We start from the raw sequence: 23,875 nt of genomic DNA, 5'->3' as shown, positions 1-23,875 counted from the left end.
TAAATTGTTTTTTAAATGTGTTAATTAATTTAATTAGTAAAGATTTTGATCGTAAATTTTTAATTTTGAAATTTGACATAAAAACTTATTCTTAAAAAAAATTATACTAAGTTTCTACATGAGATTATTAATTTTTTTAACATAGATCTTGATTTAAAAAAAATTATATGTTTAGATGGTTCCTTCCCATTTTTTTCTAATTGCAAAGATGAGAGTACAACATAAATCTCTAGTTTGACTCATTGTTCTTATGTTTGAGTAGTTCTTGGGGTTGCATGTGTACTTGGCCCCTAATGCTGTGTCGGACAGCTGGCATTCTGAGCTGGCCTCCGTCCTTCGTGTCAGGCTGACTCGTCTTGTCTTCATCGAGTAAGGACGACTCCTCCCGTCGACGTCCCCTCCCGCCTCACCCGGCTTTTATACCCATCGCTTTTACCTGGGTCACCCCACCCACTGGGCCGTAACGGCCCGCCAGAAACCCCCTGTATGTGGGCCCAGGACTGGTATTGAAAGGGGTAGAAGATTCCACGGTTCGTTTTTCGCTTTATTATTTATTTCATTTGTTTCTTTTTCTATTTCCTAAATATGTTTTCATCGTAATTATTATCATCATGAAGGGGTTGAAATCGGCACTCGTGAAGTGACGACTCATACAAGATGTGATAATTCTTGTGTGTTTTGGGAAGCAGATGTCATGCAAGTTATCATCAACCTATTTACTTCCATGATTGTGATAGAGCACATCGGATGGATGAGTTTTCCAAATCCTATTTTAGAATACTAACAAATTCGATATTTGTTATGACAAAATGAAACTATTTAGATGTCAAATCCTATAAAATTATTATATCGAGAATATATTCGATAAAATGTCTTTAATGTTTAGGTCAATCTAAACCAATGAGATGTTCGTAGAACGACGAGAGTTAGAGAGGATATGAATTTGTTTGTTATGTGTACTTGAGATGCCTTTTATAGTATTATTTTTGGGCTGTTATACTTATAGGCACACATTGATATAAGGGACGATTACGCATATATTTTGATCCTAATAAAATCGTGCTATGTCGAATACGTAGGATGTGCGATAGTTGTGATGCTATTAGTAACATCTTGTGAATAAGACTTTGTCAACCACATGTGATGCTATGTGTCAACCATATAGCATTAATGTATCGATCACTATCAATTACATGTTGACTATGTAGTGTCAAGATATTAATCACGTTGTGTCGATTTGACGATCATATAGTACTAAGATGTTGATCGCATAGCATCGAAGTATTGACTACGATACGCTAAGATATTGCCAGGTGTCCACTAAATGTCGACCACATAGCATTTAGCGTATTGACTATATAATTGTTAAAGTTTTGACTATGTCATTAGCAATTGGATTTGCAAGAACATTTTAAGGTAGCAAAGGCAGCGATTTATTATGTCCACTTATTAATGATTGGTCCATCGAAATCTCATTCATTATAATTTTTTAATGTATTGATCAGCCCAAAAATAAGGGTTTTATGAATTTTGAAATATGACTGTCCTAAAATAGCATCTTACAATAAAAAGATACAATTAATAAGACACTTCTTGACATAATTTTTATGTTGAATTAACAAGCGATACATCTCGTTCGACCACTTGATTTGGAAATTCCATCTCCACCGTCCAAAATGAACATTACAAGTCAACCAAGCGGCAAAACCTTATCTTCCTCTCAGAGAAACATGCGCCCCTTCTTCACCGCTGCAGTAGCCATGACAAAGCCGGAGCAGCAGCAGCAACGGCGGCATGTGGACGAGCAGGAGCTGGAGCTCCTCAAGGCGGTGGCGCAAGCGTGGCACGCGCAGTCCGGCAACCCCAAGCCGACCGACGAGTTCCACGCCCGGAGAGCCAGCTCCTCCCTCCGGCAGCCCACCCGGTTCAAGCTCGAGGCGGTGGCCATGGCCGCCAGGGCCGCCGAGTCCCACTGGGACTTCGCGCACTCCCTATGGGACTCCTATGAGATCGTGACCTTGTCGAAGAAGCTGGAGGCCAACGTCGCGTTGGACGACGTCCCCCCGTGGCAGAGCCCGCCCGAGTACGGCCGGCCCGACAAGCGATCCAGAGAGAGCAAGAACAGCCTGAGGAACCTCATCCACAGGTCTTCTTCCTCCACCAAGAGACATGACCTCGACGTGCAGAAAGTTACGAGAGAAGAACGATGATAGTATGGTGTTCATATTGTGACGGCTTCTTCATTTGTTGCTTACCATATTACTTTACATGAGAATCTCGATCCTAGGTGTAATTTACATCAAAATCCTTAATTATAAATATGAAACATCTAACTCTACTTATCATAACATCATTAGTTTTATTGATAGAAATATAAAAATAATAATAATTTTAATATTTAAATTATGCTTTTAGTAATAATGGATGATGACATCATTGAAGCTTCGAATACTATTGTAGTTGAGGAAAGGCAACGATGAAATATGAGGCAAAAAGAGAGAAAAAAAAAGGACGATATCTATATTGATGCCAATGCAAATGTAGGGCGTCATCATCATTTTTTGTATTATTGTTAATGTCGACATAGATGTAAAATTGTACTACCTTTCTCTGCTTTATTATCAATTCTAACGTAGATGTAGAGTGGCCATCTACGTCGGTGCCAATGCAAATATAGAACATTGTCATATACATCATCTTCTTCCTCCTCTCCATTTGTCTCACTTTTCATTGTCTCTCCCTCATCCATAATAACCACACGCGATCTCTAAATATGTTGTTATCCGTCACCATCGAAAGCGTAATTGAGATATTGAAATTATCTTTTTGCTCATTATTTTTATGTTTCTGTTGGTAAAATCGGTAATACTAAATAGATATAATTGCATAAGATAATATATAATTAGCTTCGTAGCTACATCATATAATTTATAATTGTCCATATCTATAATCTGTTAAATGATCCCTGTTACGTTCTATTTCTCCCATTCGTTCTCATCCCCATAGCTCAGCTATGTAATACTACTACTTTGATGTGCTCATCTCCGCATAAACTTCAGACCGTATCAGTCTTCCTGACGTTTTATGACGTATCAGCTCTAATCTTACAACTCGGACAGGTGATTCAAATCTTAGTTTCTTTCATATAATTTAAGATAAAAATTAATATACACATTTTTATCCCTACAAGTAAACGATGATATACATATATATATATATATATATATATATATATATATATATACATATATTAGAAGAAAACACTTATTAGAAGAAAAAGAATAAAAAGAATAGTAAGAAATACCACTTAGCTTCGGGACCAAGAATCCAAAGCGACCTTCTTTCTCAACACATCACCAACCTTCTTAACGCACAACCACTTGTATATCTTACCCTTCTCTCTACCTGAATCCTAGGTGGTTCAAAGATTGGTCGTAACGCGGGTCCCGCGTGGACCCACTTACTCAAATCCAATCGCATGGAAGGAATATCGGAGAGTACGCGATGAACGGGTAATTGTCACTGCGCGTGAACGCCCGAACCACTAGGCTCGGTGGCTCGAGCCACAGTCTCGGGGGGGTTTTTCCCGCCGGAACAGATGCTTCATGTGGTGGGCTGGAGAATGGCGACGACTGACGCCTCCTCGCTTCGTTCTCCTCGTTTCTAAGTAGCGCAGTCTCAGTCTCAGCTGATATCAAGAACTTGGGATGGAAAGGTGCGTTTGACATCATCATCTTGCAAGACTAGATTCTTCTGCTGTTGTTAGAAAGTGCATGCTTAGCTCAATTCTTGCTCATCGATGTGTAATTGCTGCGTGGCTGCTACGTTGATGATTGGGGCTTTTCGAGCCTCATCATTTTTCGTTATTAGTGGTGTTAAAAGGAGACGCTTCTGTTGATTTAAGTAGGATACGGCTTAGGGGATTCATTTATTGTGTAGGAGGCTTTGTGCATTTTGTCCATTTGGGGCACCGATTGAAGAAAGTCCGGACTTTCAATGGATTTCGTTGGTGGTTCGCTGAATGATTTTGCATTGGTGTAGTGGTTCATTGGTTGTGCCTGTTAATGTTCTTGGTTGTTCTGTTTTTTTGTCCTTTGCAACCTTGGATACCAGGTTTCGCGCATGGGAGATAGTCTATCTATAAACATAGAGGTAAGATTGTGTACATTGAGCTTCTCCTTATCCCGTATTAGCAGGAATCTCATCCGCCCTTTTCTTTACATAACAATGGAGCTGCAAGAAATTATAGCTCTAGCATTGGACCCGGTTGGGGTTTGCTTTAGCTTCCCTTTCTCGAGGTCGCTTTACCGAATTGAGGAGCTGAACATGGAAACGATGATTTGAGTGAATGGCAAATTCATATGTATGAGAAGAATGTGGCATATTGACATTCATAACTTTGATTTAGATTGCTAGAAGTGAGTGTGACAAGTCAATGAATAGAATTTATGGGTAGAGAAAAGTCATTCTAATGCTTGAAAGATCTGGGCACTGTTTCTAGTATTGCAAAATTGAAGTGTTTCAAAAGAAGAAAAAGAATCTTTTGAGGTAAGAAAGGGGAAAGAACGATTATGTGCATATGGTAAATGGATTAGGGATAAGGCATATACAGGGTCATATGGTAAACAGAACTTGATTTGATTCATCAAATGAACACCAATTACAATCAATTATGTGCCTTTTTTTTATTTTAGCATTCTTTGGGACCTAAATCCTAACTAAGCCAGCCAAAGACAAGCCTTTCTCTTAAAAAAAAAAAAAGGTAATCCATCTAAATCATATGTAAATAGACCTTTTGAACTTTTTAATGTATAGTCATGATTGCTTCATAACTTTTCTAAGGGAACCTATACTTAAGATTTGATCCTTCGACATCAAAATGATATAAAGTAAGATTCCAGAAGCATCATAAGACAACCACAGAAATAATGGCAGGAAATGGAAAGCAACACTGAACTCAGTTTTGGACTCTGATAGAGTCAACTAAGTCCTGGGAAAAACTTGTTTTGCATCACAGAGATTCCAACCAAAGAAATTCGTATAGGATCAAATCCAATAACTTCAATAAGTACAAGATTTTCAATGTGTTGCAGAATAGTAATTCCATTTCCCTATCCATTGGGCCTCTGAAATATCACTCTTTATTTTCAGTTGATAGCCAAATCTAGCTATGCTTATTCTTATCACTGTCATTAGTTTAATTCTGACAAGATTAATTACGAACTAGAGGTTAGGCTTTGTGGAGAAAGACATGACTATTGGTCTTTATCTTGGTTGAGCTAAATAATATCTTGTAGCATTAGTGTTGCATTGAACTGATAACTAAAAAGCAAACCAGCAAAATCAATTCTTAAAGAAACTATGAAGTAGAATACAATTGCCATACTTGTTGAAGAGAGGCTTACCAACAATTCCAATGTAACTTTTTAGTTTTTGTCAGGCTGAACTTCCTATTTGTCCTTTGATTCTTCTTTGGTGTCCTATTCGTAGTAGATAGGGTCTAACAGATATATAAGCCCTATACTTATAGTTCTGTCTTCCTCAATCTCTCCATTATTGGCCCCTGCTTTTGTGAGACATAGGGGGTTAATATTGTCTATTTCAAGTAACCATCTCACTTAATTACATGTTGAAAGTTTGAAATGAGCAAACTATGTGTTTTTAGGTTTACATGTTGATACTAGGTGCTTTGTGGGTATACTTTATACCGAATTGTGAACTAACTTGTCTTCACTATGTTTATAATGCTTGCTTATACTCAAATTACTAAACAATTTCCTCATGTGTTAGACATATGTATATATCCACTGTAAGTATTTTTTTTAATCTTTCTTTATATTTTATAGGACATGGCTTATCACTAGTAGGGGGATTGCGAGGAAAGTAAAGAATGCCAACTGCTTTGATAACGATCAAATCAAAGATTTAGGGGTAGGAGCAAATCGAGAGTGCCCTAATTGCAAGCATCTTATTGATAATAGCGATGTGAGTTCTCATCTGTCCACCATCACCATCACCATTTCTACTCTTTGTTATATAATTCTGTTTTTGGCAATTTGGATTCATTACATTTTATTCATCTAAGGTTTTTAATCTTTTAACATATTTGATCAATTTGATTGAACTAAGTTTCTTGTTGATGTATTAGATTCTTTCTTTTGTTCCTAGTGTTATGAAATGCCTCTTTAGAAAGAGATTTTCTATTTTTTGAAATATGTTAAGCAATATATTTAAGAATATATTTTTATTGTTGAGACTTTGCAATATATTTAAGCAGGATTTGTCGTGTCATGGTATATTACTCAGTACGGATGGTACGTATCGATCCAACAGGGGATCGATATATTGGGTTTGTACCAGCCGGAATGGTCAAAATCTGATCATTATTGACAGATGGCTCATATCTGACCAGTTTCAATGGTTAGATCTATTTGAAAGGGTTTTAAAACTTTTTCCTCCCCCTCTTTCACGCCCTTTCATTCTCTCAAATTCATATATGATTGGAGCTCATCATCTTCCTAATCTTTGTATTATGGAGAATCTTACGACCAACAGTAGTACGATAATTATTGGTCATTCTTCTCCAAGCAGTTGTACGGTGGTAAAAGTAGAAGTTTCGACATTCTCCAATCTCCTCACCAATACATGCCACAATTGTACTTCCCTTAGGAATCGTCTTGGATATGTATGCTTCATGACGATTAGATTACGACAATCATCACATTGATGCACCAATGACATATGATGTATTAGTATATTATATCGTGGGATCAATTTCAGGATTGAGTCCAAAAAAATATCAAATTGATATGCATATACATAGGATTGATGACCTCGATCTACCGCCCATGGGGTTCTATCATTCTTTTTAGTGGTAGAACTAGGTATATCTATTGATCGATTATTTGATTCATTTAAATTTTAAAATTTAAATTGTTTAATACATAATCTAAAAATTCAATCATTTCAGTGTAGATAATTTAATATCAATAAAAGGATAGTCTGAAATGTACCCCAAAGTTTCTCCTTCAAGCCCGAAAAAATATATCATTATTCTTTCCTAATTTAGATTTTTTTTTGTTCAATTGATACTAAATTTATATTTATTTTCAACCTAAAATCCTAATTTATTTATATATTTTTTTTTCAGAAAATTTTGAAGTTATTTTTTATCATTTTCCTATGTTGTTAGCACGTCCCAACATACTGAGACACAATACACTGGTATGAGGCAGTATATATTGTACCACCGGTAGGCCAATATATCGGTTTGGAATAGTAAGGTGAATCTTGTATTTGAGGATAAAGAAGCAAAAAAACAAATATTGATTTTTTGGTCCCTATAAAAAATTGAGTATTAATATTTTATTTATACCCAATAGTCACATTAATGGTCAATAACTATTTCTAAAGATTTACTGTCCCAAAAATTGACCCATCTAATCAACAACTATATGTAAAAAGTTTGAAAATCCATTAGTTGCTTTCCAGAACTGCTGGAGTTAGTAGTTAAGTTATTTTGGCCATTCGATTTTCTTTGTCTGCATTTCCAGAAATACTTCATGTTTCTGCGTGGGTGAAATACACTGAAATACTTTCTATGTTGCATATGCCCCGTTGTTTTTTTTATCGATTTTTGTTAATTTACTTTCAAGTGGTCTTAACATATCCCTAATTTATTGTTGATAAAAACTTCAAGAATAACTTAAAATCACTGTGTGAATATTGCCAAAACTTGCTTGTTTTACAGGATCATCAGGCATTCTTGATGTCTGTATTAAAACCCCCTACTTTTGACCTCTTTTGGGCGTTGATTTTTGAATATTTTTGTCTCTCTATGCAGGTTACCTCGGTTTGGCCTGGACTTCCTGCTGGTGTTAGGTTTGATCCATCTGATGTTGAACTATTGGAACATCTAGCAGGAAAGATTGGTCTAGAGAATTCAAAGCTGCACATGTTCATCGATGAGTTTATTCCAACGCTGGATGAGGATGAGGGAATTTGCTACACTCATCCAGAGAATCTACCTGGTAATATTTTATTCATTCAACTGTATGATTTTGAAGTTTTAGCTACTAATTTTTTTTATGCATCAGGTGCCAAGAAAGATGGAAGCAGTATTCATTTCTTCCACAGAATATCAAATGCTTACGGTACAGGCCAGCGCAAGCGACGGAAGATAAACCAGCATGCTTTCTCAGAAGAGTGTGTAAGGTGGCACAAAACAGGTAAAACCAAACGTGTTCTTGAGAATGGTTGGAAGAAAATAATGGTTCTCTATAGAAGTTCAAAACGAGGCTCCAGACCAGACAAAGCTAATTGGGTGATGCATCAGTACCATCTTGGCACCGAAGAAGATGAAAAAAAAGGTGAATTAGTGGTTTCAAAAATTTTCTACCAACACTCAACAAGTCGTCTTGATAAGATTGAAGCAGACCCTTTCAACGAGGAAAGCAACGTTTTCACTGTTAAAATTGGTCCAAGAACCCCAAACACAAATACACCACAGCCACCCCGACAGAAAAAGGGCTCTCCACTCTTGCTAGGCCAGGTAATGAAATTGTCATTTGCTCAAAGTAGACTTTACCTTTTTCTTATTTGAGAGTCTTATTATCGGATTTTGACAATCTTGACTTGGCTTTTGATCCTTGAATTTTCACCATTTAGATGAAAATGATGAACATTTTAACTTTTTTATTTACTCCAAGTGCCCTGCATATGGTGTCATAGTGCTCAGATATCTTTTGAACATCCTAAGTTCTTAAAACTCCCTTGGACATTGATGGCATTTTTAGATGCTCAATGGCAGACATGTTTTCGTGAAAATTCAATATTTCTTCTGATTATCCATATTGGGCTTTCAGGAGGAACACTGTCCCAATTCAGGGGCTCCTCTTTTGCCGTTATCTATCAGTCAGTGGACGGGCGAAGTTGAAACCCCTGCACGCTGGGCGGGCGAATCTCAAGCTGTTGATGAGCCAGACCCAATCAATTTGCAGGAGTCATTGTTGTGCCATGAGGTCCTCGATTCTTTTCCTCATTTTGAGGACTCATCATTGCTTGTAAACGGCACAAATCTCAACTGCGGCAGGAATGTGCCAGCTTCTGCGATCGACAGTACAGCTTGCGAATTCTCAGATCTCGACAACATACTAATCGATACACCACCAGACTTCCAGCTTTCTGTAAGATTCACTAGCCGTTGTTTGTATAAATCTTTAAAGAGGGTGTGTTCTCATATCTTTCCTGGATTGCAGGACTTGCAATTTGGCTCACAAGAAAGCTCAATGAGTTGGCTGGACCGATTCTAGATTCAACAGCGAGCGTCTCTCCTGATGATGCTCGAGTCGCTGCAGATTCTTGTAATCTCATGATCACCATGTTTTGAAATTGTATATAATGAAAGAGAAACACAGGACGCACACAAGACTCATAGTATCGATTTCTATCTTCACTTATCATTGTTTGTGATATTTAAGCAAAAGTGAAGTTTGGGTTTAGTCAAAAGGAAATTCCACTCTTATCAATGTTCTAGTGGTATTCAATGCGACAAAATTCGATTGTTTCTGATGATGTATAAAATTATGTGGAATTTCTTAATAACTAGCTTACATTATGGTTTGAATATTCTTGTTGTGTTATTATAAACTCTTGTTCAAACATTCTTTTTTAGATCCAGAGCCATTTAATGTTCTCTAGCATTTTTTTAGATGATTTGTGGCGAATTTTTGTAAATACATCATCATTATTTAGTCATCATTTGTTCTTCCAATTCATTAATGTTTATTGTTCTATCCCTTGCAGGCAATTGGTATTCGTATCCTGTAAAACCTCAGAGTATTATCATAACAAGGTTGTTTTGGTATTATATATATTACTTAACTTGAGGTTTCTTTTGGGATGTTAATGAGGATTTAAAGGTGCATACGGAATCTCAATACTTTGTGAGCATAATTGTTTATAAACATAATTTTCTATCATTCAAGTCAAACACATTTACCTAATTATTTTGATCTATTTTAATCTGAAAATGCTTGACGAATCAATTAAACTAATAGCCATATATTTTCCCCGAACAAAATGCAGCCCAAAAAAGTTCACTAAGAGGTGGAAAAATCAATCCATCACACATGAATGATTAGAACAACAACAACAAAAATAAAAAAGTGTCAGTGAGACTGCAAGACCGGCCTGCAAAAGGAAACATGGGGTATTCGAGGGTCAAATCTCATCAATCCTTCGGATCCACACCGAGAGATCCCCGTGCTGCCGTAAAGAATCCTCCAGGGTGTATTCCACCCTCGTTCCTCCCATGCATGATTGATGGGACGTGCATCTATCTTGATGGCATTTCACTTCAGTCATTGTTGCCCTCCTCATTCGTACCATCAGCTTGTGGGTCACAGACGAAGACGCAACGAAAGCCAATAGAGAGAGAACAGCAGGTGCAGGTTGCCTTTCAACTCAAAGTCTTTTGTTCCCACGGATGCAACGCAATGCATGTGTGCAGCGTGTACTACTGCCAATAAATGGGTGCCTGTGGCGGCAGCCCGGAGCTTTTTTCTGCAAGTTTACGGTCCGCCGCCGCTCGCTCGCTCCCTCGCCTTTGCAAACTGGGAAGGCCAAGCGTGCACGTGAATCTGCAATGTGGACTGTGGAGCTGGTGACTCCTCCCTTCTCTGTTGTTTCCCTCCCTGCCTCGCTGGTTCCAGGACGCACGGTGCATGGCCATGGCTGCACTTCAAGTCAAAGTTTGACGCTGGTGGTTCTGTGTCTGAAATGACGTCTTCGGAGGCACTTGGGAGCGCAGCCGGTGTTTGAATTCTGGTGATGTGCAACACATGTTTCAGCACTCAGAACCTCTACGACTCTTTTACATCTCACGTTAGATTGGCTCCAGTATCATGATAAGCTATATGATCATGATTTAGGTAATTATATGATCACAAATACATCAGAGAGAGAGAGAGAGAGAGAGAGAGAGAGAGAGAGAGAGCAGTGGGATCATGATAAGTTGCTTCTTGTTTGGAGTTTAGGGTTAGTCTAGTTTCGTGTGAAATCATGTCAAATCATTAATTTTATTTTACGGGATCTTAGAGAGAATGTTGTTGCTTCAGTATGATCATAGATTATGTTCTTATGAATGGATGATTCAGGTATGATCATAGAACGAATCAATATGACATAAAATAATATATCTTGATGACCTAATCAAAAGTTCAGGTCACGCATGCTCCCATGATTCATCCTCTCCTCTGAATGATAGTGATTATAGTCCTGGAATTAACCTGTCTGCTTATAGGGATAATGATTATAGATTTACATCATAACACAATTAAGTGGTATTGAGATTTAATTTTGTTATTGTATCAAAGTAAAAGATCTTGTGTTTCCAATTCTTTCTTTATCCTTCAAGTTTATTTTTCTCTCTCCCAGTTTGGATCAACAAACAAAGTAGTGTGGACTATGATCTTTCTTCTTCTTCTTCTTCTTCTTCTTCTTCTTCTTCTGTTTGCATGAGAAAACTGGGTCAGACAAACCCTGCATCGCCTTCAATAACAATGGCAAAAAAAGGTTAAAGAAAACACTATTACTAGCAAAACACATCAGGACGGACATTCTGATCTGCTAATGTCAAACTCAGATATTCCATCCCATTAATTACCAATTAACTCTTGCCGTACTTTCCATCACTGCATTGTCGCCATGAAATTATGTTATCTGTGGCTGCGGAGATGACAGCTACCTGTTCTATTGAATGCAAACCCAACCAACGAAGAAGAACGAGCCACTTACGTTACCACTGCATCGTAATCAAACAAACCATTTCAGCTTTAATCCGTTTCCTATGATTAATGCAGAGACTGTGATCTCGTGGCTAACACTCAAACATAATCATGCTACTGCAACTTTCTTGGAGCAAATGATGGAGACGTTATTATCTTGGATTAACTCCGCCTGCATTGTGATCTCTCTCTCTCTCTCTCTCTCTCTCTCTCTCTCTTCCCACGCTTTTGGGACAGCAAGAGTCGCATTGGAGCTCAATGTTGACCTAATTGAGTGAAATGAAGCTTACGGGTGATGACGAGCACATGACAAGAACCAACGTGCAGGCATACGTTGATTTGCACCACCATGCATGGCTCGGAATGTATAGCACGCGACTAATGATCGGATAGCTTCGGTTCGATCCTAAGAAACGATTACAAGTAAAGCAAGATACAGTTTGCAGGAGGAGAAGGAGATCCCTACACTCCTCTTCCTTGCAAGGCTTAGCTACTTAGCTGAAATAAATGGAGGGAAGGACAGGCTTAAGCTTTGCGTAGCTTGGCGGACAAGATCTCGAAGAAGTCCGGGTACTGGATGATGTCCTCCAGGAGTCCCTGAGGGATCATGGGGAAGTTGCCAGCTTCATCGAAGCAATCCGCAGCATCGAACGTGTTCTGCTCTTGCTTCAGAGGCACCTGGATCTCATAACCGAGATGATGATCCACTGCGTTCTCGCCATCCCGTTGGTTGCGCTTATCCTTCAGTGAGCAGTTCGTGTCAGTGCCTCGCTGTCGGTAGAAGCCGTTCACGATCTCCTGGAGGAGTCCGGATTCGGGTGGCTCGGTGTGGAAGAAGTCGCAGTCTTCGTCGAATTCGGTGGGGAGTTGGGGCAGGGAAGAAGCGGCTGCGGCTGGTGATGAACCGGTGCAAATTGGGTGCTGCTGTTGCTGTAGCAGTAGGGAGGACAGGTCCGAGGAAGAAGCAGCGGGAAAGGACGCATCGATCGGGTCGTAATTGGAACCATTGCCAAAAGGACCACCGATGCCACTCGTGGTGGGATTGGTGATTGCAGCGGCAGCAGCAGAAGCGTAACAGGAGAGAGAAGAGCAGGAAGGGTAAGCGGCAGGTGGATCGTGGTGCAAAGGAGAGGAAGAGTGGTGGATGAGGTCCCGAAGGAGAAGAGGGCTGAAAGCAGAGTGCTGATGATGGGGGACGAGCGGAGACTGGTTCATGTGGGGGACGCCTGGCCACGGCCACTCCGAGGGATGCAGGAACAAGTGGTCCGCCGCGGCAGCCGGCACCGGAGGCGGCGGCACGACCGTGGTGGGGGGATAATGGAAGTTGGTGCGGGCCTTGAGCCCCCGCATCGCGCGGGCGGCGATGTCGTACGCGCAGGCGGCCTGCTCGGCGGTGTCGAAGGTGCCCAGCCATCGCCGCTCCTTCGACTGCGGGTCGCGGATCTCCGCCGCGTAACGCCCCCACGGCCGACGCCGGACGCCGCGGTACCGCGTGCCGTCCTTCCCCGGCGCAGCCGTCGCCGCAGCCGCCGCTCGCTTCCCGCCATTGTTGCTGCTGCTGCCAGCGGCAGAGCATTTCCTGTGGTGATGATGGCCGCCATTCCCGTCTTCCATCTCCGCCTCGTATCCAACCTTTCTCTCACATCAATGCATAAGCAACCCGGTGGTGTGAGGGAGAGGAAGGGTTTTGCGGGGGTATTTATAGAAGGAATGAGGGTAGCTTCAATGATCCATTCATGCAAAGCATATAATAAGGTGAGAAGGAGGGGAATTGCTAACGGCTGAAGCCTCACCAACTCTTTATCCTCCCCTATGATTTCATGCAGCTAAAGCAGTTACGGAGCTATCCTGAAACCTAATGGGAAGGGCTTCTCTCCATGATGGTGCAACTACAGAAGAAGTAACGTATTAATCATCCTCTGGTTAATGATGGTAGCAAGCAAATGATCGAACAGAAGAAGGTGGTGGCATGCATGGGTTTGACTGCGTTGCCATCTGGGTTTAAAGGTTAATTCAATGAGGTCGTCCGTGCACCGTGTTTTGCATGGCGACAGAGGTGTGGTGGTGGTGTTGCCGCCCCCCTCTGCGTTTCCCGATGGCGGGAGCGCCCCTTGCACTCCATGTCAAACAAGCACAAGCCTCCAAATTCCAATTTAGTATTATCACATATGAGGGGCGGAGAGAGAGAGAGAGGGAGAAGAGACTTCCTCCCCTTCAACTCCATGCATGCACGCTTATGTAGCAGTAGCTATTCTATTCTACTTCATCCTGGAGGTAGGTTTGACCTTTTAGCTGAGGCTGCACAGATATGTCTCCCCGTGTCATTCGTTATACATCACCGTAACACCAAGGGTTCTTACCGTAGAGAGAGAGAGAGAGAGAGAGAAGGGACTTCCTCTTTAACTCCATGCATGCACGCTTATGTAGTAGCTATTCTATTCTGATTCACCCTGGTTGTAGGTTTCACCTTTTAGCTGAGGCTACACAGATATGTCTCCCCATGTCATGCGTTGGATATACACATCACCGTAACACTAAGACCTCTTACCATCACCGTAATGAATCGCCTCTCCGAGGCAACCTGATTACAACATCGGACCGCTCTCTCTCTCTCTCTCTCTCCGATGAGAAGGAATGCAAGCCAGCTAAGAGGTCTCACCATCGCAGTAAATAACGGTCAGCTATTTCCGAGATGAGATGTGTCTCAAATGGTGGTTGGCAAGTTGATTGATGGGCTTGGTTGTGTGTGTCTTTGGCGTGTAAACGATACTATTACCCAATAGGCTCATGCCTCCCATTAAAGAAGAGAGAGAGAGAGAGAGAGAGAGAGGGGGGGGTGTGGCTAAGGGGGGAAGAGACCTGCATGACTATGTTACAGAATGATTACACTGGCGGCGATCAGAAATTGTTCCCTGGCGGTCTCAAGTTCTTTTCACTGGCAATTTTAACTAGGAATGTGGCAGGAGAAGAAGAGATGGCAGCCAGTTGTGAGTGTCATTCCCATGAACAGACCTGGCATTGCCGCTGCATGTGTGTGCTCTTCTGTGGTTTTGCCCGGGTGGGTGCAGTTAATTTGGCTCCTCTTGTTCGAGCTGCGAGCTGCTAGGGTTTGGAAACCAAGGATTATTTCACATGGACTTGTCTCTGCTAGCTTGCCTTCTAGGATTGGCTTCTAGGGGTCGTAGCCACCCTGCAAGCATTTGCTGTGCCACATGAGAAGAAGAACAAATTTTCCTTTGATGAATAGAACGATACTATTACCCAATAGGCTCATGCTTCCCATCAAAGAAGAGAGAGAGGAGGGGGTGTGGCTAAGGTGGGGAAGCGGCCTGCATGACTATGATACAGAATGATTACACTGGCGTGGATCAGAAATTGTTCCCTGGCGGTCTCGAGTTCTTTTCACTGGCAATTTTAACTAGGAATAATGTGGCAGAAGAAGAAGAGATGGCAGCCAGTTGTGAGTGTCATTCCCATGAACAGACCTGGCATTGCTGCTGCATGTGTGTGCTCTTCTGTGGTTTTGCCCCGGTGGGTGCAGTTAATTTGGCTCCTCTTGTTCCAGCTGCGAGCTGCTAGGGTTTGGAAACCAAGGATTATTTCACATGGATTTGTCTCTGCTAGCTTGCCTTCTAGGATTGGCTTCTAGGGGCAGTAGCCACCCTGCAAGCATTTGCTGTGCCACATGAGAAAGAGAACAAATTTTCTTTTGATGAATAGAACTGTACAAACACACACTATAGTTTCTACTACAGCCTCGATGTAAGATCATATTCCTAATATACCAAAGTTACGAGTCCTTGTATATATATATATATACACACACATATGAGAGAGTGAGTGAGAGATGTAAACTCCTAAGAGTTACTTAGGAGCCTTCAGAGGTTTTGTCCTGTAAAAAGGAGTGCAGTATCCCTTTGTAAGTGCACCAAATCAGAGAAATTGCAAGACAAAAGTAGAGGGAGGACTGCAATCTCTTCAGATTCTTTGTTTATCAGTAAAGCTTTTTTCTTTTACTCATTGCTCCAAGTCTTTTGTATCTGTTGATGTTTGGGTTTCTTTCTCCTCTCCCATTTTTAGATCCTATTTCTCCACACTTGATTGCGCGTAGAAAGGTTAGCTAATGTGCAAGAGAACAGACATGTTTTCCTAAAGAAGATATAAGAGGAGCTGTCTCGATTAATTGCGTGAAGCTGGATTAGCTTGAACAATAATATACTGTCGAATAAGACATTCCTTTGTTAGCCTTAATCGTGCGACAATGGTTTAATTAGCTTCTGTTGTTGAGCAATTAGTAACTAAGCATGATTACCTCTTTGTTTGCATAAAAAGCAATGATAATTTATTTTCATCCAACACATTAATCTACTAAATAAGTCAAGTGGCCACATTGTGCTGGCTAGAATATTTCAAATCATGGTATGATGATCAAACTAATCTCATATTGCAAGAAGATTGAGAAAAATTATTAGTTTGTAGTAAAAAAATTTCATGGAGCAAACTAGTGGATTTGATTCATGTACCATATGGTGTATCTTTTGGCAGAGACCATCCTATAGTTGAAAATGATGGCTTTGTTATTCTATATATACATAGCCTACAAATGTACTTTCGATTTAATTTGGAGATAGATAGACTTTTGGCTAGTAGAAACTTTTCAGGTACTGTTTCTTTTCCTTCGTTATGTTTTTGCCCAATATAACCTAAGCTTTTGATTCCTACCATTACTCTTCTGGGCTAGAGAATGAGAAGTTGGAGGATTACTTTGCTTCTTTAGTATTGTACAGTTTAATCTCAATTCTCTGCCACTATGATCTCACATTGTATGTTTCTGATAAAGATTTTGACAGTATAATATAAGACTTATTTTTTTAAAAAAAAATATTTATTTATAAAATGATAAATGATGAAGATCTAATAAAAGATCTTACCATCAATATTGACTGATTGATATCTTCACAGATTTATCAGATAAGGTTCTCAATATTCAATATAGCATGGAATCTCTTATGTATAGAAACATATACACTAATTGGATTCTCCCTCCTATGCTTTGTTTTGGTTATTAGTGTTGCCAGCTGCTTAAAGATTTAATTAGGTAACTACAAATCTCAAAAGTGAAGTGATTATTCCTCTTATTCCTAAACTTGTTTAGGGCTCGGTATGTGGACAAAATCCAAATGAAAAATAAATAACCTAAACAAGGGGTTACCACAAATCTCTAAAGGTATAATATATACTTCAACACACTGAGTGAAATCTGTTGTTGCAGAGTTACATGTGTTGAGCCTTGAAACATTTAGAGGCTGTATGATAGAATTACTTCCTGTTGATGTGATTTATAATCTTGATAGATCCTGGCAAGAAAGCAACACCGAATAGACTTTTGGAGCTAAGCATTCTTCGAGAATACCACATCAAATACAATTATGGAGAATTTATGCGAAATCAGGTAATAAAGTCACTGGAATCACCAACCAAATATATTGATGGCAGAAGGTATCGAGGATCAGATAAATAATGTGATTTCTAAAGCACCTAAAAGATCGGATCAGATCATAGTATGTAACTCAATAGTTGTGTTCAACTTGAAGAGAAGCCTTTCTTTCCCACCCGTTCCACGGGCATTTTGACAAGCAATTTACACCATATATGAGAGGGAAACAGGTTATTTTGATCTTGTAAGCAAGGCGAAGGGCGTATCTTGTTTCTTCCCAGCACGCAGCATGCAGGAACAGGGAAACAGCAGGGTTGCGAGAGTAACCATCTGAGAAACCACCAAACAGTTTGGAGGGTTTAGTGCTCTCTTTAGAGGTTGATCAGAAGCACTGGCCGAAGCAGAAATATCGCTTGTTATCAGTGAACTTGTCAGGCTTTGTGGTATCACCCAGTTCATCTCGGGCTGCCATTAGTGAACTTGTCCCAGGTGATTCAGGTGGTAAAACCACATTCTCTGAGCTGAAGGCACGGGAACGAACCACACGTTCAGGCGGCAAAAGCATGGTAAGATAATCTAGGAGCATCTGTATTATCTGGGTGAAGTTGGGGCGTGAATTTGGGTCCTCTTTCCAACAAGAAGTTAGGATCAGAGCTAGTTCCTCGGGAAGTTTATCTGCGCTTGGCCTGGTGTTCTGAAATAGAGAAAAGTATATTTTTTTAGGAATATTTGAAAAATCGCATGAGTTAAAGCATACGATAGCACAGTGGACTGACTACCTTGAAAGCAGCTGCATAGGCTGCTTGAAGGTTAGACATGCCTTCAAACGGAAGACGATTATGAAGCAGCTCCCACAACACGATCGCAAAGCTGTATACATCCACCTTGTGATTGTAATGTTTCTTTTCCCCATGCCTTAATGTGACAGTGCTGTATAACTGTAAAGAAGAAGATGTTTTGGACTTAAATGATCATCGAGAATGTTAAACAGAAGACTACTGATGTAAACATGCACTTAGAAGCACCTCTGGAGCCATCCAACGGTATGTCCCTGTTTCAGCAGTCATCATCTCTGTTAATGTTTCTTCCCTAGCCAAACCAAGGTCAACAAGTTTCATTGTCCTCTGATCTGCGGTCAATAGCAAGTTCTCTGGGAAAGAAACAAGGATCCGATAATTATAAAGTGAAATTTCATGCACACAAACTCATTCCTCGGCTTAAAGAACCAGGCTGCATGAGTATATAGAAGTTGAGTGAATCCAAATGCCATATACAAGACAACTTTTGGCACATGCCTTTGCAGAAGGTAAGATTTCATAGAATCGAGTACAAAGACAATAGAAATGCCTTTCATAAGAAATCCAATTACTGCAACTCTTCTAATGACGTTACAAGAAAGGACTAAAATTAACTTCACGAAATCCATATTTGAGGGGCTTGGCATTATATTCCTATGGTAAAGGACCTGCATCTCACAAAAGCTACCCAAGGAAATTACAACCCTGTGGAGAATCATAGCTTCAAGACTACTATTTCATAATCCATCATATAATATCTAATAAACACCCTTATTGCAGACCATTTTTCTAGATCAGTTTAAGTGCTTGAGTCAATGTACAAGTAATAGGCATAAAAAAGATCTTGCCAAACAAGTTTGGTTCTGTTATCTAGGATGTTAACATTCACTTATATAGGCAGGAACTATAATAAGCATATATGACGATCTATGTGCTTGATTTTGTCTTCAATGTCACTCATATAAGCAGGAACCAAAAATGTTCAATATAACTCGTGTCAAAATATGTGAACAAGAAGTTATTAATAACCTTGCCCAGTCTATGTTTTGACTTTGACAGAGTAGAGATCAATCCCAAAATTCATCCAATACCCTCTCTTTTGTTTTCTTTTCATCTGTTAACAAAAGAGAGAAGCATTTCTTAACAGAAGTCTTCAGATATCTTCATTAAACTATTCTATAAAGTTATCAAGTGCATTCCATTTTTGTCATGCCCCTGTATCATCAGCTCATGTTCCCAAAATGTAAAACTCCATTTGTATTGCAAAACAAGGAATCAACAGAAGAGTATGATGTGGGAATTCAATGGTCCAGCATCATCAGCTCATGCTCCCAAAATATAAATCTCCATGTGCATTGCAAAAAATAAAATAAAATCAACAGACCAGTATGATATAGAAAATTATGTATCATCCATCCTCTGAAAAAGGAGTAAGATAAGTTTTACCTAGAAGATTTGATAAAGAACCTCTAGATAATCATTAGAAAACTGAAAACATACTGAACATAAACATAAAACAAAACATAAAAACTCCAAAAGAAAAGAGTAATTAGGGTTCCAAAATAAAGAAGAAATGACAATAAACTTCATCCTTACAAAATCCTTCAAAGAAAATCAAAAGAAAAAGAATTTCGATATTACATGTATTAGAATATACATGCAGAAATGAAATACATAATCCTACTGCAGGAAATTGTACTTCACAAGCTAAATATATGTTCACCTGGACAATCACATCTTGATTCAATAAAAAAGAATGCCATTCAAACGAACAACTAACCTTTTTCACAGAATAAATAACATGAGCTAATCTGGTCTCCTATATGGCACATACTGTTATAGTAGCTAATCGCACTGCTATTCTATTTTAATAATCCTTAATTTCAAGATCCTGACAGATTAGTGACTGATGAAACTATCTAATTAAGAAGAGCAAAGGAGTACCAAAACTTCCTCAAGATTCTAGAAGACAACATGAGAGGAGTGTGAAGTGTGAACCACAACTCATTCTCTTGCAGAGCACACTTTGAAACAAATATCTTAGTCTTAATCCTGCACACGGCATGCATGTGATCTCTGATGCATTGTGCTCTTGCTGCAGTGATCATTCAACTGTGTATCTAGGATTTGCTCATTTTCCTTGGATGAAACTTGGATTAGTATCAAAATTCAACAAACTTGCCATCGATGGAAAACTTCCAAACAATGATTTATTTTATATCTTACTTCTGGATCATTTTGAATTAATCTCTTCAGAATTTTTCCCTGCAACTATTAGCCACCAAAATTGATAAGACCAAACACACATATACCTAGCATCAATATTATTTACAGTAGGTCAATGGAGATAATTAGTCTCTTTATCCACCAATAATGAGAATATCATGGTCACCTTCCCAAATGTACCTACCATGATCGAACATACTATCTTCATGTTTGAGCATTTTTACCTTAGAACCATTTTCTTTCCAAAGACTGGAAAAGGTCAAGACAATACCATCTTCTAGATTGAAAAGTAATAAGTTATTTCACATCTGAATTTTCTTAACTATGTAAACGTTGGCATTTTCATCCGTTGAATATCTATTATTAAATTGAAAAAAATGGAAGAAAACAAAATAATGTTATACATCAATTATGATATTCAGTTTGAGAAATCAATTTTCTGAGAAAAATACAGTGAACCATATGAAGATCTTCACAGTTCATGATCTTATTAACACTGCATACATTTTCCTCAAGGAAAAATTATATATGTAATATTTTTTATTAGGAGACCGACAGCAATTCAAATGACTGGTCCAATAGAAGTTCAACAAATGCAAGTTCCTATTATGCAACTATTACTAACTCTAACTTGGAAGGTCTGGAACAATGTGGTCCAAAATAATAAAGCCAATCCTTGTGAACCATCACAATTATCTTCATACTTCCGATGTGAGCCTAATCAAGGTATCAATTTTTTCTTTTCAAAGGCTTAATGTCCTTGTGAAGTTCTAAGTTCTACCATATAACCCAGAATCATTTCTTTGGTACTTGGTATGTGAGGTCCACAACCTAACCTAGTGGTGGCTTATGTCTCTTATCCTATCCACGAATATCTCTTTCCTACTTGTACTCATTCACCAATGCATGTTCAATACTAGGTTCACCTTGATACCAATCAAGGAATGAAAATTCGGTCAAAATGGTATGGTACGTTGTGCTCGGTTCATGGACTAGGAAATTTTAGTTGAAATCAACTCGTTATAAGGCCGACCAAAATAAGCTGGTATAAGGTACATCAGGTGGTACACCTTGAAGGCCATGGATGCCTTTTACGTTTGACAGTGGAATCAGATATATATTAATAATGTTATCTCCATGTATTATTTTGCTCAAATCATAAAGTTTCGCCATCTAATCCAACATCTCAACTCTTTTTTGAGTTACACTTTGATTTCAAAAACATGGAGTTCTCTAGAGAGAGCTCTAGACTATCACTCAAAAAGAATGAAATAAATAACATATATGTCAATCATGTCTATGATTCATAGTATATCAAATGTAAAGGGAACATGGATTTAGTTTAAATGCTGCAGAGGAGTTGAGTGACAAGAAGGAATTTGATCTATGCATCAAGAAAGATCACAAAGTTACCCAAGGATTCAGCATATGCACCCACTGTCAATTTTTAGGATCTAATAATACCCATATCCATGGATTCAAACACCAAACTATGCCGAACAATATTTACTGGTTCGACCCCATACCAGTACATAGCATTATTTACCCTGTCGGATTAGCAAGGGAACATGAAACTTTTTTTATATTATTTTTCCAGCAGCTTAACTTGGTTATACCATCCCACACCAACATACTTTGCTTGTCCGACAATGGACAGGTATTAGTTATAACCTGTTTTTAAATCCTTGCCCCTTACCCATTTAAAAGGAAAAAACAAATATTCCATCATCAATTTATGATAATCCAATATCATATCATAGTACTAATAGCAAAGATATAATTATTTACCAAGTAAAAGAACTTCTGACATGCACATAGATGTTGACATGGTGGAATCAGCAAAAGAAGTATAAAAATGCACATGTTTTGATATCTCAATTTAAAGATAGTAAAGATTGAAGGTAACTATGCAATACTTCAATTCTTAAGAATAATAGTTCCGCTGTAGTACTTCTCAGTGAGATATTGAGTAGTTTATAAGCTCGAAGGAAGAACTTTGAAACACATCTTTCCAATCAGGATGCAGGAATACATGAATTTTTGGGAATAAAGTTTGTCTCTCCAGTAATTAGATAAATGTGTACTGAATGTAAATTATCATAGACCATTCTAGGTAATACTCTGAAACAACTACGACTGAGAGTTGTGATATAGAGATGACATTCTATATACAGCAAAACAATAAATCAGAGGACATATAACATGCATATCAGTAAGGTTGAAGGTATATGACTTGTAATTGTGAGAATTCTAGATATTAAAGAGATCATTCCAAGAAAATTACCAGGCTTCAGATCACGATGAATGATCCCATGAGAATGCAAGCATTCCATAGCCCGCGCTATATCCAGTGCAAAGCCAACAGCAACTCGAGGCTCCAAGCTCCGTGGCCTCAAGTTTACCAAGTATTTGCGGAGCGACCCCCCCGGCAGGAGATCGGTGACCACCACCATCACAGGCTCCTTGCAAGCTCCAATAAACTGAAATCGGCAACACCATCGCGCTAACGATCAACGGAAACGAAGAAAAATGCTAGGACTAGGGCGCCACCAGTGGAGTCGAACCTTGACGAGGTTCTTATGCTGAACACGGGCGAGCATCGCCACCTCCCTCATGAATCTGGCCTCCTTCTTCGCCACCTCCTCGGGGGTGTCCCCCTTGTGCATGACCTTGACAGCAACATTCTGATTCTTGTACCTACACACCATAACCAAATGCAAGATGCAAAGCATAAGCGAGCAAGTCAACAGTGTCTCCAAGAATCATCGATCCCGGCCAAGCGACTCACTTGCCCTCGTAGACTTTAGCGTGAGCGCCCTCCCCGATCTTCGGCCCGACGAAGAGCAACTTGGGATCGATGAGCCACTTCGGATCCAGGCGGAACTCGTCGAGGGCAAAGAATCCATCGCAAGATTCCATGTCTGCGCCAAATTAACAGGATCTAGCATGTATCTCGCCTCCTACAGCGAATCATGCAGAGTGCGGGGGAAATAGAACCCCAGAGCAGAAAGGGGCTGCCTTTCTTCTCTTCCTCGCACTGTAGCTGCTAATTCCGAGTGGATCGAGGCAAAACAAGTGCAAGAGCAGAGGCCATGCCCTGCACCTCAGCTGGCTGTCTTCCCAAGGCTCCCACACCCCATATCAGATGCATCCCATGGATTTCTATCACAAGAAGAATGGAACCGCAGCAGGTGCATGTCCCCCAACCCCTCACGACATGACAAAGCCCAAATGCCACCGCCAACACCCGTCCCCCTCTTCTCTCCTCTCCTATCCCTTCTTCCAAGCAGCAACGGGACAGCGACAAACGGGCCTTGGGAAGATGGCAGGAAATTGAGAAGGAAAGGAAGAGAACAAAACAAATCTCCGCCACCCGAGATTTGTTGGAAGACAGGAGGCGGTCTCTCTCGGTCTGCGATGCAGCCGCCGCGGAGACGATAAAGAGGAATCCTACCCAGCACGATGCCATCATTCATATATTAATATCCCCCTTCATCACTCCCACATTTATGCGTTTACTTCTCCTCCTTTTTATTTTTATTATTATTATTATTATTATTATTATTATTATTATTATATATATATATATATATATATATATATAGTGCAAGAGAAAGGTGGGGAGCATC

The 23,875-nt window shown here is 39.6% G+C and overlaps 4 protein-coding genes across 4 annotated transcripts; 2 read left to right on the top strand and 2 right to left on the bottom strand.

Moving 5' to 3' along the window:
* Positions 1 to 1,730: 1,730 nt before the first annotated feature.
* LOC135594461 (uncharacterized) lies at positions 1,731 to 2,210 on the top strand. The gene has a single exon (XM_065084841.1). The coding sequence runs from the start codon at positions 1,731 to 1,733 to the stop codon at positions 2,208 to 2,210; it is 480 nt and encodes a 159-aa protein (XP_064940913.1).
* A 1,389-nt stretch (positions 2,211 to 3,599) lies between these two features.
* LOC103997216 (SUPPRESSOR OF GAMMA RESPONSE 1) lies at positions 3,600 to 9,595 on the top strand. Its single transcript, XM_009418387.3, has 6 exons — positions 3,600 to 3,715; positions 5,847 to 5,985; positions 7,844 to 8,030; positions 8,097 to 8,551; positions 8,865 to 9,185; positions 9,258 to 9,595. The coding sequence occupies exons 1-6, from the start codon at positions 3,708 to 3,710 to the stop codon at positions 9,309 to 9,311; spliced, it is 1,164 nt and encodes a 387-aa protein (XP_009416662.2). The 5' UTR covers positions 3,600 to 3,707; the 3' UTR covers positions 9,312 to 9,595.
* Positions 9,596 to 12,311: 2,716 nt separating this feature from the next.
* Positions 12,312 to 13,400, bottom strand: LOC103997215 (ethylene-responsive transcription factor ESR2-like). The gene has a single exon (XM_009418386.2). It carries the CDS (start codon positions 13,398 to 13,400, stop codon positions 12,312 to 12,314), a length of 1,089 nt encoding a protein of 362 aa, XP_009416661.2.
* A 3,842-nt stretch (positions 13,401 to 17,242) lies between these two features.
* On the bottom strand, positions 17,243 to 23,696 carry LOC135592346 (serine/threonine-protein kinase STY13-like). The gene is made up of 6 exons (XM_065081747.1): positions 23,035 to 23,696; positions 22,811 to 22,943; positions 22,531 to 22,726; positions 18,249 to 18,373; positions 18,003 to 18,161; positions 17,243 to 17,917 (listed from the first exon to the last, which is right to left on the bottom strand). Exons 1-6 carry the CDS (start codon positions 23,163 to 23,165, stop codon positions 17,606 to 17,608), a joined length of 1,056 nt encoding a protein of 351 aa, XP_064937819.1. The 5' UTR covers positions 23,166 to 23,696; the 3' UTR covers positions 17,243 to 17,605.
* Positions 23,697 to 23,875: the final 179 nt, after the last annotated feature.

This window comes from Musa acuminata, chromosome BXJ1-9, assembly GCF_036884655.1.
Source record: "Musa acuminata AAA Group cultivar baxijiao chromosome BXJ1-9, Cavendish_Baxijiao_AAA, whole genome shotgun sequence".
Lineage (NCBI taxonomy): Eukaryota > Viridiplantae > Streptophyta > Magnoliopsida > Zingiberales > Musaceae > Musa > Musa acuminata.
This window is presented reverse-complemented; position numbering and strand designations above follow the sequence as displayed.

Bases quoted from the DNA above. Each gene is read 5' to 3' on its own strand.
- LOC135592346 (XM_065081747.1), bottom strand. From the start codon at position 23,165: ATGGAATCTTGCGATGGATTCTTTGCCCTCGACGAGTTCCGCCTGGAT. The intron at 22,944-23,034 runs GTGAGTCGCTTG...TATGGTGTGTAG, and splicing joins GCTAAAGTCTACGAGGGCAA to GTACAAGAATCAGAATGTTG. The intron at 18,162-18,248 runs GTGCTTCTAAGT...TCTTCTTTACAG, and splicing joins ACCGTTGGATGGCTCCAGAG to TTATACAGCACTGTCACATT.
- LOC103997215 (XM_009418386.2), bottom strand. From the start codon at position 13,400: ATGGAAGACGGGAATGGCGGCCATCATCACCACAGGAAATGCTCTGCC.
- LOC135594461 (XM_065084841.1), top strand. From the start codon at position 1,731: ATGCGCCCCTTCTTCACCGCTGCAGTAGCCATGACAAAGCCGGAGCAG.
- LOC103997216 (XM_009418387.3), top strand. The intron at 8,031-8,096 runs GTAATATTTTAT...TTTATGCATCAG, and splicing joins TCATCCAGAGAATCTACCTG to GTGCCAAGAAAGATGGAAGC. The intron at 8,552-8,864 runs GTAATGAAATTG...TTGGGCTTTCAG, and splicing joins CTCCACTCTTGCTAGGCCAG to GAGGAACACTGTCCCAATTC.